The sequence below is a fragment of the Malania oleifera genome, chromosome 1 (assembly GCF_029873635.1).
Source record: "Malania oleifera isolate guangnan ecotype guangnan chromosome 1, ASM2987363v1, whole genome shotgun sequence".
Classification (NCBI taxonomy): domain Eukaryota; kingdom Viridiplantae; phylum Streptophyta; class Magnoliopsida; order Santalales; family Ximeniaceae; genus Malania; species Malania oleifera.
The window spans coordinates 153,860,666-153,878,075 of NC_080417.1; the positions used below are offsets into that span (position 1 = coordinate 153,860,666).

Here is a 17,410-nt window from a genome sequence, read left to right on the forward strand (position 1 = left end):
AGTTCAATGTCGTTACATAGATGGTAGGACCTTCTGCCTCCTTCTATTTCTGGTTTCCATATCCCTTTTCTTTTATTATTTAACTACCATTTTATTTGGGTCGTTACATATATGGCAGGACCTCGTGGGAATCAGGGTACGCCAACTTACCCGGTATGTCAAACGTGCAGGCGAGTGGATTACTCATGGATGGAGGTTAGGGGTTTATAGCGGTTCTGAAAGAAGTATCTGAAAATGAATTGAAAATTGACAGCACCCCAGTGGTACAAGAATTTCTTGATATTTTTCCAGAGAAGTTACCTGGGTTACCTCCTGTGCGCAAGGTGGATTTTCCTATAGATGTACCTCCAAGGACTGCACTGATCTCTAAGGTCCTGTATCGTATGGCTCCAGCCAAGTTGGGAGAATTGAAAAATCAGTTGCAAGATTTGCTAAATAGGGGATTTATACGACCCAGTGTATCGCCATAGGGAGCTCCAATGTTGTTCGTAAAGAAGAAAGACGGGTTTATCAGGATGTATATCGATTACAGAGAAATCAACAAGGTTCCTGTTAAGAATAAATATCCTCTACCCTGTATAGACAATTTGTTTGATCAGCTCCAGGGTACACGGGTATATTCCAAGATTGACCTCAGAGCCGGGTATCATCAAGTAAAAGCGGAGGATGTCACAAAGATAGCCTTCAGGACCAAGTATGGGCACTACGAGTTCCTCGTTATGCCGTTTGGTCTGACGAATGCCCCAGCTATGTTCATGGACTTGATGAATAGAGTTTTTTACCAGTATTTAGATTAGTTTGTAGTAGTTTTAATTAATGATATATTGGTGTACTCGAGGAGTTTTGAGGAGCATGAGGTGCTTTTGAGGCAGGTGTTGCAGACCCTCAGGGAGGAGAAGCTTTATGCTAAGTTTAGCAAGTGCGAGTTCTGGCTTGAGAAGGTTGCATTTTTAGGCCACGTGATCTCAGGAGACAGTATAGCAGTGGACCCCAACAAGATTGACGCGGTGGTAAATTGGGCTAGGCCAAGAAATGTACAGGAAGTCAGAAGTTTCTTAGGACTGGAAGGTTATTACCGTCGATTTGAAGAGGGATTTTCAGCTTTGTCAGGACCTCTCACGCGGTTGACTAGGAAAAAGGCTAGATTCGTGGGATGAAGAATGCGAGCAGAGCTTCCAGAAGTTAAAGCAGCGGCTCGTCACTGCACCAGTACTGATGATTCCATCAAGAGGTGATGATTATGTTATTTATAGTGACGCGTCTTTGAAAGGGCTTGGTTGTGTGCTGATGCAGCATGGTAGGGTGATAGCTTATGCGTCCAGGCAGTTGAAAGAATATGAAAAGAACTACTCTACTCACGATCTAGAATTGGCTGCGGTTGTACATGCGCTAAAGATCTGGAGACATTATTTATATGGTAAGAGGTGTGAGATATTTTCTGATCATAAGAGCCTAAAGTATTTCTTCACACAGAAAGAATTGAATATGCGGCAAAGGAGGTGGTTGGAACTCATTAAGGATTATGACTGCACCATCAATTATCACCTAGGTAAAGCAAATGTGGTAGCCGATGCACTGAGCCGTAAATCAGGAGACACAGCACGGCTAGCAGTGATAGATCAGCATCCGATTCAGATGGACTTAGAAAGACTCGGTGTGGAATTAGTGGATGATGATCCTCAGGCTTTTATTGCCAGTTTGATTGTACAACCTACACTTTATGAGAGAATTAAAGCAGCTTAGAGGGATGATCCGAAATTGGCAAAAGTAATTGCCAGAATACAGGATGATCAGGAAGAAGAATTCAGCATTTCTGACGATGGGGCTCTAAGATTTCACACCGAATTGTGTGTGTCTGCGGATGACAGCATCAGGAGGATAATTCTAGAGGAGGCACATAGATCTCTATACACTGTTCATCTTGGCAATACGAAAATATATAGGGATGTACGGGAGTATTTTTGGTGGAGTGGCATAAAAAGGGAAATAGCAGAGTTTGTGCAGCAGTGTTTGACGCCCCAGCAGGTTAAGACTAAGCACCAGAGGTCGGCTGGTCAATTGCGGCCACTTTTCATTCCTGAATGGAAATGGGACCATGTATCCATGGATTTTGTTACGGGGCTACCGCCAGTGCCGCATGGTCAAAATTCCATCTGGGTAATAGTTGATAGGTTGACAAAAATAGCACACTTTCTGCCTATTAAGATTAGCTACCCTATGAATAGGTTAGCAGAGATTTACATACAGGAGATTGTTTTACCCCATGGAGTGTTAGTATCCATAGTCTCGGACTGTGATCCACGTTTTACATCACGGCTCTGGAGGAGCTTACAGGAGGCATTGGGGACTCAGTTAGCATTCAGCACTGCTTTCCACCCTCAGACCGATGGTCAGATTAAGAGAACAATCCAGGTATTAGAAGATATGCTATGTGCTTGTGTGCTAGACTTTGGAGATAATAACAGTTATCAGACTAGCATCGGCATGGCACCCTACGAGGCATTATATGGTAGGAGATGTCGATCTCCTCTTTTATGGGATGAAGTAGGTGAAATGTGAGTTTTGGGTCCAGAGATAATTCAGCAAGCATGTGATAGAGTTCAACTTATTCGAAATAGGATCAGTGCAGCGCAGAGTCGGCAGAAAAGCTACGCGGATACTCACTGCTGAAAACTGAAATTTGAAGTGGGTGATCATGTATTTCTGAGAATAACTCCACTAAAGGGGATCTTGAGATTTGGGAAGAAGGGTAAGTTGAGTCCTAGGTTTGTTGGCCCATTTGAGATACTTGAGAAGATTGGGTCAGTAGCCTATCAGCTAGCTTTACCACCATCTCTATTTCGAGTTCATGATGTATTTCATATTTCTATGCTAAGGAAATACATCCCAGATCCTTCCCATATTATCAGCCATGCGGAACTGGAAGTCAGTGAGGCTTTAGCGTATGAAGAAGCTCCAGTACAGATCCTAGATAGGAAAGAACAGGAATTGCGCAATAAGAAGATACAGTTGGTAAAAGTTCTATAAAGAAGCCACACAATAGAAGAAGCTTCATGGGAGCTTGAAAGTGAGATTAGATAGAAATATTTCCACTTGTTTTGTGGGTCATAGTAGTGATGTATAATTAAAGTAATAGTAATTTTATTTTATTTAGCATGGTGGAATTGTAATGTAGTGTATAGGATAAGTAGTATTTTGGTTTTGGGGGAAATTTTCTTTTATGGTTGTAATCTCCCAGAACTACCTATGTAACCACAGTATTCTTCCGTCATAAGTGAGGATAGGTAATAAAATAAGTAGACCCTTTTCTTTTACTGGATGATAGGGTATATAGATAGAGATACAGATAGTAAATTTTGAGGACGAAATTTTATAAGGATGGGAGAATGTAGTGACCCGAAGAATAATAGTATTTAAATAATAATGAGAGAGAGAAATGGAAACAGAAACAGAATGAGGCAATAGGCTTCGTCAACGACATTGTATTTTGGAGATAATAATTTCAAGGAATTTCCAAGCTTCATTGACAAATACAGGGGTTCGTCGACGAAGGTTCTTCAGGACCTGGATGAGAAAATACCGAGAGAAGGATTTGGGCTACTCTGAATTTCATCGATGAAGGGTAAAGTTCGTCCACGAATTTACTTAAGGACTCGTCAACGAGATGACGTGTCTCATCGACGAATCTGGCCCTATAAATAGTGCAAACTCAAATTTTTATTCAACTTCAGTGCTTCTCTCTCTCTCCTATGGTCTCTCTTTCTTCTCTTTTAGATTTTGGCCCCGCCAGTCGCCAGATCGATGATCTGAGGCCACCACGACGCTCCTGGAGGAGTTCTCTTCAAGTCTGCCAGAGCGGATCGTTGGTGAAACGAAGTTGAAATTCATCCCAAATCCAGGGTAAGGTCTTTTATTCAGTTTTTGGTCTTCTGGAAGTTGTAGGAAATGATGTAGGCCAAGGAATATTGATGTTTTATTCTGGGATTTATGGTTTTCAGGGTGTTGAGTGGAGAACCCTACAGGTGTAGGACCAGTTATAGTAGGGGGATTTTAGCGGAAATCAGGTAAGGGAAATATGTTATGTTAGGTAATTTTAAAATGATTTTTAGTATGAAATGTATATTTTTACCAGTTTATTTTTCACAGCAGGACATTATACAGTTTATTAAATTATGAATATTATATATTAAAGTATTGTGTGGCTTGAGAATATGAAAATAGTACGAAAGTATGTTTTACAGTTTTCGATATCATGATTATACAAATTTTAGTACCATGATTATATAGTTTTCAGTATTATGATTATACAGTTCTCAGTACCATGACGTACAAATTACAGTTCAATTCAGAGACACAGATGATACAATTACAGTTCATTACAGTTTATTTCATTGTCATGGTTAAGACAACTATTTCAGAATCATGGTAAATCAGATAGTTGTATATATAGATGTATTATATAGTATCAGACCCTGTTGGACCATACAATTACAAAGCACGGTATCGTAACTACAGATATTTCAGTTATGAGTGCAACCACCTATTTAGATAATACGTGGTAGTAGGTCCATCGTGTAGTGCCCTAGACGTGGATAGGCTCCCCATCAGATATGGGTTGAGGAGGGCAGATCAGACCGAGGGAGTATATTGATTTACCTTGGTCGGCCAGCCAGTGTAGATCCCGCCTACACGCCGCACAACCCTGTCATGAGGGGTTAAATCATGACACACAATTATCCACGGGAAAAATTTTCAATTACTATTACGTATATACATATTTATAGAAACAGAGAATATACTTATGTACATTAGAAGTATTTTGAATAGTAATCTACTATAATGTTATGTTTAGTAACATGGAAAGGGTGGTGGATTTTATTACTTGTACTGTATTTTCATATCCAGTTATACATGATTATATAAAAACATATTTTCATAATATTGTAGCTCATTTACCACACACTAGTAATAGCATATTTCGTCTTACTGAACGTTGGCTCATCTTAGTGTTGAATCATTTTTCAGGTGATCCAGGTAAGCGAGCAGACCAGGCTCGCAGATAGAGGGGCTTCAGTATTGCCCTGACAGTGAAGTAAGTATTGTGGAAATATTTTTGTATAACCCTAGCCAGTTGAGGGTGTTTTGGAAAACAGATATATATATATATATATATGTATATTTTGAGGATACATTCTAGCACTCTGGTATTGTATATAATTATATATGGATATGTTTATTTGATTTCCGCTTCTTGCTACTTAGGTTAATGATTGCGTTTACCCCAGTATGGTATTAGAGCATGTTAAATGTCATAGTATAAAAAATTAAAAAAAAAACTCATAAATAGCAGATCGTTACACCTGTACTAAACATAATTTGCAAATATGGGAAGTGTTAGGAACAACATATAGATTAATGTCATCAAAACATATAAACCATGATTACGTAGCCCCCAAGGCTAATAGTTTATATTAGTCGTTGACCTTAGTTATCTTTTATCCTAAGCATAAATTGAGTCGAAACTTTGTTGTGAGTATTTCATTTTTGTCAATCGAATTCATGGGGAAGGCGTTTTATCCCTTCTATCTCACTTTTTTATCTTCTTTTGTAAATTATAAAAACTTGTAATGCACAAAAAAAAAAAAAACTAAAAAAACTCACACAGGAGATTTATAATGAACAAATCTTATATTTGTAAAAAATTGGCATTTTTTCTGCAATTAGGATAAACTTGTAGCAAAATAAGAGTTCATCAACATACCCAAAAAAAAAACAAATCAAATCTTAAGTTACACTAGGTAGGATCGAGTACATGAATCATTTTCCATCAATCTATTCGTTCTAAGTTATTTTAGGTTTACTTCTACTCCTTTTACTGCCCCTCACATCAATTAAATAACTCTTTCTCACTGGCACATTATGTGACGTACATTTCAAGTGTCCAAATCATATAAATCATCCCTTCGTTGTCTTTTCTTCTACAGGAGTTATGTCTAACTTAATGAGAATATATTCATATCTAAATTTATCTTTTAGCGATATACCACTCATCAATTTAAGCATTCTCATCTGTATAACTTTTACTTTTTGAATATGTTGTTTCTTAGTTGTGTTAAATGTTCTTCTACAATTAGTTAATTACAAGTTTAGTAAATTTGCCATCACCCAAACTTAATTAGGTATCTAGTTCAACCAATCACATGTATGTGTAGTCCTGTGATGAACATTTATTTTTATATTGAAGATCTTGGATTCAAATTAATGTAGAAAAAGAATCGGAAAGGGTATAGAACAGGAGGTGTCACTTTTTATTATATAATGGACCAATAATTTTATCATTTTTAAACTATATTTTGGTTTCTAGCATTAAATTTTTAAAAGGGCATTCGACCTAGTCAATGGTAATTGGAAGGTTGATGCCTTCTTATCCTTTTTCAAGCCAATTTGACCACTAGAGAAAATGACACTGGCTAGTAGAGGAAAGTTGAGAAGGGCATAGGGGTCCCTACACCTCTTATGAACTGTTCATAGAGACTACTAATAAGCTAGTGAAATATGATATCCCACACTAGCAATTATTGTGACCAAAATAGGTGCCTCTGAAATTGAATAGATCCACTGTGTCCGTTCAGAGACTAAGTGCAGTGTTGGATCATGGAATCCCAAATCATGAAAAGCGAAAGTTCAATTTTTCTATGTTCTTTGGGATGCTTAAATTCAATTTGTCTACTTTTGTTAGCTTCACATGCTAGAACAACATTTAGGTAACTTAAAAATAGAAAAATTCATATTTCATAGAGGATCTCCGACATTGAGGGAGAATAATTGGACGAATTTTTAACCTGAAAAGTCTAAAATTCGATTTTGATGAGATCAATTTGTATTTATGTGAAATGTTGTAGAATGAAGTCTATCCTCTTTAGAGTCCATTAAATACTTCATATAAATTTTTTTATGTTCGAGACTTGAATTTAAATTTTTGTAAAATTGAACAAAGTATAATGTAGAATTGTTTTAAGTTTCTTATAAAACTACATGAATTTAAAATTCAAATCCTGAAAATAATGCTTCCAAATGCTACCTAAGAATTGAGATATGCAATTGAATGTGCAATATGTTACGATCCTACATCATGTTAGGACCAGAGGAGCCCATGAGTGGGCTTGATACACATGAGTGAACATCAACTTAACCCAAAAGTTCAAGCCTATTGGGTCTTGGGTCTAACCATATATATAAGCACTTATCATCCACTCTAATTTTTCAATATGGGACAAGTTCACAAGTGGAATTCTCAACAATCTCCCCCTCATTTGTGAGTTTCAACTACTCCCCCTTAAACGGAAGTCGTCTCCCTTCTAGGAGTAAACTCAATTCTCCAACAGTTGCTTAAGTGGACCTTACCACTGGCGCCTTACGTGCATCGAATTGCATTCCACGTGCCTCCGAACCAATCTTACCTCTCACGTCTTGACCCTATTCGGATCTATCCCCAGCCTCGATGATCCTTATTGGCCTCAGCCACACACTCGATCCTCCAACTATTAGCACTTTAGAAGAATTAACTTCACGTCTCGACTTTTATGATGTCGCTCACCCAGATTTATGAACCGTCGTCTCTGATACCACTTGTTAGGACTAGAGGAGCTCATGGGTGGGCTTGATACACATGGGTGAACACCAACTTAACCCAAAAGTTTAAGTCTATTGGGTCTTGGGCCCAAGTATGTATATAAGCACCCATCATCCACTCTAATTTTTCAATGTGAGACAAATTCATAAGTGAAATTCTCAACACATCAAATGTTTACTAAAGATATCTTTGGCTTATAAAGATGATTCAGGCTTTAATTAAGTGAGACGTTTTTTATAAGACAACCCCTTAAAGCCAATAAATCAAAATGGACAATACCTAACCGAAATTGGGTGTAAGACTGTTATATTTGGTATTATAGTTTCCCTAAAGTTACTATCATGCGAGTGGATCCTATACAGAGGTGTAAGTTACTTTGATGAGGACATCAATGATCAAACGAAAGAGTTTGTCACGGTCTCACATTAGATGTGTACTAGGAAGATCACTCCGACAAGGACTTTAGAGGTCGGAGGGGAGAGCCTTTCACAGTCCTACTTCCGATGTGTTCCCATCTCTCGAGAAAAGGTCCAAAACTCATTCTTCCTTGTTGCTTATTAGTTCGTACAAGTGGAGAGATCTTGAGCTTGTAAAGATGGTTTTGGCTCCAATTAAGTGAGATATCTTTTATAGGATAAATGCAAGAGATCAGTGAGCCCAAGCAGATAATACTTCATTGGAGTTAAACCTAAAACCCCTATACAATGCTTAATGCACGAGGGCAAATAATGTAAAAACTAAAAACAACTAGCTAAATGTGGACTGAATATAGGCTACACAAGTTTTCAATATGATACCTCCTTGGGAATAAAGAATTGAAGTTTTGTGTTGTGAAATTGAACAAAACTCAACTTGTGTTTTATATTTTATTCTAATCCAATACAATCAAGGTTTTAATTCTAAAGTCTTAAGTATGAATGAAGATACACAAGGTTGGTATTCTGCTTGTTAAGTAGCTGTTGTTTTCTATATTTTTATTGTTTAGAAAAAATATCTATTTTCAAGAAAACAAAAAAGTGATGAAAATTAGTGTGCAAGATTGTTTTTTTTTTTTTTAAATGATAAGAAACTCCAACTTAGACAAGCTCTTTGGACTCACCCAAACGACACCAAATTGGGAGATAAAAATATTACCGCTCACCCATTGATGCATTCCTGATAATTCATTAGGGAACTATAAGTGAGAAATCAAACCTATGACCTTGAAGTTATTGAAGTATAAGCGCTAGATATTATGAAAATAAAGATTAAGTTATACCAATTCAAATACAACATGTTTATACAACAATACCTTTTAATACAATCTTAAAATACCAACCACCTATACATTCCATTTCCTTTTCTTCAAATTAACATTAAAATCTATAGAAAGTTAAAGTTACTGAAATTGTACAATTTATTATAATTTTAAGGAATGATAAATAATTTCGCAAGAAAAATACTTTCATCAAAATATATCATTTTTCAATTCACACTAAAGACAAAACTTATATATTAATAATTAATGTCGTTACACACAAACTCTCAATTTTTGCATATATTTATATTGTACCTATTAAATATTACAAATTAAAAAAACAACATTCCTAAAAATAAAAATAAAAAAAGACCTATCCCACTGTCTGCTTTTGGTATTAAATTAAAAATTACACCCACCTACCCCTAATCATATAATTACTACACTCTCCCTAGTCCCTACTCTCTTTTTCTTTTTCGAAAAAAAAAAAACTGGGCACACATAGTTTTGATAAATGAAGCACTCCTACATTAAAAAATAGTATTAATAATTATTTTTTTAATAAAAAAAACATCTTGATTGATCACCAACCGTTGATCGCGCCATCACCATGATAATCACGTAAACAACAGCTACCTTTGCCTCCCTGTGACGGGTCCTCCAGAACCGGGATGAGCAGAAACACCCTTCCCGGGTCCACTCGTCCCGCCTCCCACAGCCATCTGATGAAACGCCCCGGAGCCGTACGCGTGTCCTTGATGCTGATGCTGATGCTGATGCTGATGCTGCTGCTGCTGCTGCTGCTGTTGATGGTGGTAGTGATGACCCATCATCATCACGCTCGACGTCATCCCGCCGTACATCTCCGAATTTACAACACCACCGCTGCCGCCGGACGATGCGGCGCCGCCGTCCTTCTCGGCGGTGCGACCGACGGCGCCTTTCTCGCCTTCCGTCTCGCGGAACCTCTGGAGGTATATCTTCAAGGGCTCGACGTAGTCCTCGAACCCTAGCGTGGTCATGGCCCAGAGCAGGTCGTCGCCGTTGATCGTCTTTCGTTTCTCTCTCTGGCACTTGTCGGAGGCCTCGCCGGTGACGAAGCTGATGAACTCCGACACGCACTCCTGCACGGTCTCTTTGGCGTCTTTTGAGATCTTCGCGTTCGCGGGGAGCGCCTTCTTCATGATCCGGCTCACGTTCGCGATAGGCAGGAAGCGGTCCTGCTCCCGCGGAGAAAGCTCGTTGTTGTTAGTGTTGTTGCTGTTGTGAGCTCCGCCGCCGGACTCGTTGTCGGAATCTGCCATTGATTCCAGTGAAAGTGTTGCGAATTTTTTTTTTTTGACCTTCTAGTTCTGACCAGCGAGAAATTCTTCTGACAAAGAATGAACAATATATATATATATATATATATATATATATATATCAGGAATATGTCCCGATTCCACTTCAGATAACACAGAATCGAATTTTCACGTTTTCAAGCAGCAGGAAATAAGAAACTGTAACGAATTTCTCGATTTTTGAGAACCTGAAAAAGCAATCATTTGGACATCGCGAATTTTTTGATCTTTCAGCTCTGATGAACGCCAAAGTACCGGGGTCTTGTACGAATTACGCTTCAGATAAAATCGAATTTAACACTTTCGAGCTGCGAAAACACCTAATTGGCTAATTGTAACGATGTTGAACAATACGAAAGAGCAAGCACGTGAACGACTTTCGTCTGTAAGAAAAGAGAAAAAAAAAAAGTGTAATTAATTAGAAGATGAATCAAAAGCCAATTAAGAGAGATTTTCGCACGCATTGTCTTACGGATAATTAAGCAGATTGGACAACAAGAGAGGGAGAGAGAGAGAGAGAGAGAGAGAAAGATAGAGAGCTCTAGGTGAAAATGAGAGCTTCAAGGATCAATCGACAAAAACTCAACTCTGCACCAATCAAACTTAATTAAGTAGAGAAGCGAATTTGGTTTATTGTTTCAGAGTCGAGAGAGAGAATTAAAACTTTTTAGTTGAAAATGACAGCTTCAACGATAAGCAAAGGCGCTTCAGAGGGAGGGAGAGGGAGAGGGAGAGAGCCTTTTAGTTGAAAATGAGAGATTCAACTATCGTTGTGCAAAAGCTTCAATTTCACCAATCAAAAATAGAGAAGAAAATTAATTTAAGTTCATAGTTTCAGTATCAATGACAGTACAGAATTCTTACATGCAGAAACTCAAAAATCAGAATGAAAAGTTTAACAGATGAGTATAGAGAAAGCCTTTAGTGACGAAGGAGTTCGCAGGATTTTGAACGGCCGTCGAGATAATTCTGTTTTCCGGTGCCGGGAAATTCGACGGATGAGAGGATCGGAGTGAACAGGAGGGAGAAAGAAGAGGCCTCGGTCAGGGGAAAACGTGAATGTGCATAGTGTCCGTCGGATCATTCCTATAATAACGGCATCGTATTCGACACGTGGAAGACTATGTACCGTCTGTTTTCGATAAGTATACGGTCGAGCGGACTAGTGCTCTGCCATCCGATTGGTTCAGAGTTGAATGATCCGAGCCGTTCGTGTCGCATCTGGCACGTGGTCGGCCAGAACAGGATTTGTTAAAGCTTTACTCCCTTTGATTTTCCTTTTTTCTTTTTTCTGAAAAAAGGAAAATTTTATTTAAAGTAATTCAATTTATTATTATTGAGCAAAAATTACTTTTTTTTATAAAATTTTATTCTTTAAATTTATTCAAATCTCATTCTTTAAAATGCAAATAAAAACATTTTTAGGTGTTTTTTTTTCTTATGTTTTAGATTTTTATAGTTATTTAAAAATATATTTTTCAACGTCATTCTACATCATGTCATATTCCAAAAAAAATAAAAAAGCAAGACTCAATCTTTAAGAGACGTGTTTATTAGAGATGTACGAGATGTACGAATATTAATTTTTATATTTATTAGAACATATGTTCAAGAGAGTTTTAAGAAACGTGTTTATTAGGTTGTTTTATTTTTGTCCAAATTTTTGCAAGTTTTGAAAAATATTTATGCAAATTTTCTTTGTTAGAAAAATACTTATTCATGTAAATTATAATTTTTTTTTCTCATTTCTATATTAGTGAAGACAATACAATAAATTATAAATGACTTTAGAAAAAAGCTCTAAACACGAAAAGTCAAAAAGAGAGAAAGTTATATGAATATAATCATCTTGTTCTATAATTATAATTATAATTTTCCAAATTGATTGTTGCAGCAAATAGCTTAATTAGATTCGTGCAATATCAAAGAATTTTATATATAAGTAATATTAAATTAATAAAGTAATATTTAAAAAAAAAATAATGCAATTGCAAGTGTCATGAAAAGAGAAAAAAAAGGTCATATAAACATAATTACTCATTGATGACTTAGATTGGCACCGTATTAAATGTATGTTATCTGTCGGTAGGCTATTCAAAAGTTATATAAGACATGGATTGTTGTAAAGAAAATTTTTAAAAAATTATAAAATCTTTTATGTCATTTTATGCTTTATCTATGTGTATTTAAATATTTCTACATATATTAAGAATATTTGTGTAATTTTTTTAAAGAAAAAAATCAAATATCACATCATGTATTTTGCCCAGTTACACAATTTTATTTTATTTTGTTAGATAATTCTACGCAAATAAAAATATCTTTTCAAAAAAAAAGTTCATAGGACGATTTTATACTTACACACACAGATATATATATATATATATATATATATATATATATATATATATTCAAAAAGTAAATCTCAAAAAATTTTCATTAAAAGTTAATCAAATCCCATAATCCAACAAACATCCAATTGGCAATGTTACTTTTTTTTCCCTTAAAAAATATTTTTTGTAAGCTTTTATTTATTATTTTTATTTTGAGAGACTTTTTTCTCAAAAGTTACTAGAGCATTATGCCCACATTGTTAAGTAGAGAATGACCTAGGAGCTGAAGTCCTCAAAGAATGAAAATACACGTGTGCATGAGGTCATTGAACTATGAATAGATCTATCATCATCATCATCATCATCATTCATGAGAGTCACAATAGAAAATTAATAATATTTTCTTAAGGTAAAACTTATGAAAAAAAAAAAAACAGAGAGAGAAAAATATTAATATTTTTAATTCAAAACAATGAACTAAAATTTTGCTTAGGCATATTAATTGGGAATTTTTTAAGTTTCAATTTATTCAAATAAAATTTGTTTTTGATATTATTTGGAACAATGTGAAAATATTTAGATGATTTATCCTTTCTAAGTTTACTTATTCTATGTTATAGGTTTTAATATATAAATGCATTTTGTGATAATTAGAGGAAACATATTATTTGCCTTTTTTCCTGCTAAATTTTACGTAATTGCTATCAATCTCAGATTAAAAAGATTTCACTTCTTATGTTTAAAAAGTTGCAACTGTTGTGTTTGGATGAATTCAACAAGTTTCAATATAATTTTATAAGGAACATAAAGCTTCTCCAATATGTAATGGAGCCACTATCTTCTTATTTATTCATCATAATGGAGGAGGTTTTGATAAGGTTGCTTAAAAAAAACTATAAGACTGGTCGGATTGGTAAATTTAATCATCCGATTGGAACCCCATTGGTTTCGCATTTGTTATATGCGGATGATATTCTTATTTTTGTGAATGGGGGGAAGAGGTCTATGATAAATTTAGTTTACGCTCTGGAAATGTATGAGAAGTGGTCAAGTCAAAAAATCAGTAAGAGTAAATCAGCGTTATTCCTCTCAAAATACATCACTGCCACGTGGTTTATTGAGAATCACGGGTTTCATGGAAGGTAAATTCCCTATTTCATATTTGGGTGCGCCTTTGGTGTCTGGAAAATTGTCTTCCAGGACATTGAAGCCTTTTGTGGAGAAGATTAGAAAGAAAATTGTAGGGTGGAAATCTAAGTTGCTCTCGCAAGGTGGAAGATTGATTTTATCAAGACATGTGTTATCTAACATGCCTATTCATTTGATGTCTGTTATTAAGATTTCGCAAGTCACATATTCTCGTATTAACTCTCTTCTTTCAATTTTTTTATGGGAAGAGGTGAAAGACAAAAAGAAGATTCATTAGTGCTCTTGAGGGAAAATTTGTAAACCTATCTCAGAAGGGGGTCTGGGCCTGAGAGATCTTAAGGAAGTTCAAAAATCTCTTCTCATGAAATTTGTCTTCAGATTACTCACTTCTAACAATCTGTGGGCAGATTTTTTCAGAGCTAAATATTGTAGAAATGATCATTTACTAATAAGGAATGGAAGACCAAATGACTCTCGGTTTTGGAAATCAATTATGGCCACAATTCCAAAAGTTATGGATAATGTTAAAATTTTGGTTCGAGGTGGGAACTCTTCTTTTTGGTTCGACAGGTGGCTGTCATCAGGCCCGTTATCTGTGAGCACTGAGGATATTTTGAACAAGAAACTGTATATTAAGGATTGCTAGCTAAATAATAATTGGAACTCTAATTTAGTACGGGAATTGGTTGGTGCTGATAAAATAAGGAAATTTTTGTAACAAGTGCCGACGGGTAAAAGTGGGTAGGATATTTTTGTCTAGAAGCCTGCCCCGGACGGTAATTTTTCTACAAAAACGGCTTGGGAGGCAGTGAGCAGCAGAAGTGATAATTTTTTGTGGAATGACTGGTTTTGGCATTCTTTATTGTCCAGAAGAATATTGATGTGTTTATGGAGAGCCTGGTTTAGATGCTTGGTTATAGATGATAGAATTCAAACCAAAGGAATATCGATGGCTTCAGCTTGTGATTGCTGCGTTCAGAGAAGTCAAGAAAACATTGATCATATTCTTTCTTTAGGAGAGCTGGCTTTAGACGTTTGGCGTCGGGCTAGTGTGGCATTGGAGATTCCTTTTCAACGATCTCTTCATTTGAAAAATAAAATGGCACTATGCAAAAAAATCGTTTATCAAAGGTATTTTAATCGGACTGATTCCATGTTTGATTACGTGGTGCCTCTGGAATCGAAAATGTAAAGTGAGAATGGAAAGAGTTTATCAAAGTGTAGATTAAATGTGGAGAAGTGTTCGATTCTGAGTTAGTTTTATTACTAAGAGCACCATTTCTTTTCAAAAATTGAAAAGGTCGAACATTAAGATTTTGAATGAGTTTCAAATTAAGCATAAGGGAGTTTGTGATAGGCCTGAAAAAATTATTTCATGGGTTAAACCTCCAGTAGGGTGGATAAAACTTAATTGTGATGGGAGTTATAGGGGCAATCCGGGTACTTCAGGAGGTGGAGGAATTATTCGGGATTGCCATGACATGGTCAAAGCGGTTTTTTCAAGTTTTTTTGGCAATAGTATGGATAATAGTGCGGAATTAAAAGTAATCAGGGAAGGAATCTGTTTGTGTAAATGTTTGCATTATGTTAATGTGATTATTGAAAGTGACTCACGAATTGTAGTTGATTGGCTTTGGAAAGGTAGATGTACTTTTGGTATTTTTGAAAATTTTGGGAGGAACTCGTGGCAGAATTAGAAGGAGTGAATGTCATGGTGATGCATCAATATAGGGAAGGCAATAGTGCGGCTAATTTTCTTACTAAAGAAGGAGAAATGGAAAACAATGTAATCTACGAAGAACAACACATTCTACCACGTTATATGAAAGGTATCTTTCGGATGGATAGGTGGGGTCTTGTTTTCATTCGTCGTTAGTTCATCCCTAGAGTTTCGTTTGGTATATTTCATTTTGTTTTTTGTTGTTTTTATGTTTTTATCTCCTTTGTTAGTTATATTTAATTTTGTTTGTCCTAATTTGGTTGGTTGGTTTTAACTTGTAACCACAGTATTCCTCCGCCAAAAGTGAGGGTTTATTAATAAATAAATGGAGGTACCGCCCTCTTTTACAAAAAAAAAAACATGTAATGAAGCCTTTGCTGTTTGAAATTAACTATCATATTAATTCAGTAGGTCTTACTTGGAACTTGGAGAATATGAGGAAAATAAAAGGAAAATATAAAGGGATTTCTTTTTTTATCTTTGGTTATCAAGAAAAATAAGAAGGAAAATAAAATATATTAGTGAATAAAATTTTTATTTTATACATTATTAACATTTGATTTTTTCAAAATTTTATTATTAATACTATTTGATGTAGAGAGAAAATACAATAAGAAATGATTTTTCTTCTGCTTTTCCTTTTCCCTTGATGCAAAGGAGGGATTGAGAAACTCATAATTAGGAATTTGTCAATTATTTTTTACCCTTCAAAGTCGAAAAAATGGTCTTTATTTGGCCTTTTGATTGAGGCCACAAAAATAGGTTTCAGGGTGTAGATGTTTGTTAGCCATTTTGACTGAATGATATTGGAAAATTTGCTTTCAAGCTTTTAAGACTTAAATGTGCAATAAATAAACGAATAAATAATAGATATTTGTTTTCATATTTTTCTACATAAATAATTTAAAAGCATATATATATGTATATTTAACACTAGCAATAAATGTTTCAAATAAAATTATTTATCAAAAAAATTTAGTTCTTTCAATTTGACGTCTTTAAAAATGGAAAAAAAGTGAGTATTTTTAGTGGAAATATTGTTAGCACTGAAGGAATCGATGGATGGGTTTGATACACATGGATGAACGTCAACTTAATTCATAAGTTAAAGTCTATTGAATTTTGGGTCCAACCATGTATATAAATATTCATCATCTACTTAAATTTTTACAAATTTATATGAACAAATATCCCCTTTAACCTTAAAAGAAGAAAAACTTTTGCCTACACTCACGTGTATGTAAGCCCGCGATTTGAATGCAATAATGATAAACGATCATGCAACTTATTTTTTGACTATTAGTTGTTTGCTCATAAAAATGCGGGGGTGAAATATGCAAACATGACTTCACATTTCCGTGGGGAATGCACATTTTGCAGTGGAAAGTTAAAAAGGCAATTTGAGACATTTTGGTTACATTGAAGATTTAAATAAAATTATTTTTTTTTTTTTAAAAGAGAGAGAGAGATAAAGAGTGTGTACAGTCCGGATCTAACCTAGAAATAGAAGCGACCACTAATTAAAACAGAGGGGTTTAATAAATAATATAAGCAGAGATCCAGAAGCTGCCACCTGGGTTTCAATAAACAAATTAAATTAAATTAAATTAATTGAAGGATGCATATTAAAGTCCGTGTGGTGCATGTGCTTCCCACTCATCTCAGTCAGAATAGTTTTTTTTTTTTTTTTTTTAATTAGAGATATTTGTTGTTATGGTTAGGGAGGGGATTTGGATTTTGATGACTAAAAGATTTAGGAGTGGGAAGTTGTGTGCGTATTACAAGTGCTCCACTTACACCCAGTGGGAGCAGCTTGTCTCCTCTTTCCTCCCTAGATTTTGACGTTTTCATACTTAGCCTTAAAAAATAAAGTTTAAACCCCAACCCCACATTAATTTAATTTTAATTTTTCGTTTAATTTATTAATTGAGCTGATTTCGCCCATGATTATGACTAAATTGAGGGCCCCATTCCATCTTGCATCCAACTACCAGGGAG

General features: G+C 35.4%; 1 protein-coding gene across 6 annotated transcripts; it reads right to left on the minus strand.

Annotated features, from left to right (window-relative positions):
• Positions 1-9,093: 9,093 nt before the first annotated feature.
• Positions 9,094-11,325, minus strand: LOC131167470 (nuclear transcription factor Y subunit B-3-like). Of its 6 annotated transcripts, none has more exons than XM_058126275.1 (3): positions 11,075-11,325; positions 10,399-10,593; positions 9,094-10,242 (listed from the first exon to the last, which is right to left on the minus strand). In XM_058126275.1, the coding sequence occupies exon 3, from the start codon at positions 10,172-10,174 to the stop codon at positions 9,503-9,505; it is 672 nt and encodes a 223-aa protein (XP_057982258.1). In that variant the 5' UTR covers positions 10,175-10,242; positions 10,399-10,593; positions 11,075-11,325; the 3' UTR covers positions 9,094-9,502. The 6 variants fall into 6 exon arrangements, with proteins under 6 accessions (XP_057982258.1, XP_057982279.1, XP_057982264.1 ...); XM_058126296.1 differs by having other exon boundaries at positions 9,094-10,239; positions 11,130-11,275; XM_058126281.1 differs by having other exon boundaries at positions 11,130-11,275.
• Between the last annotated feature and the right edge of the window lie 6,085 nt (positions 11,326-17,410).

What these genes read in the sequence shown, in the direction of transcription:
- LOC131167470 (XM_058126275.1), bottom strand. Translation starts at nt 10,174, where the DNA reads ATGGCAGATTCCGACAACGAGTCCGGCGGCGGAGCTCACAACAGCAAC.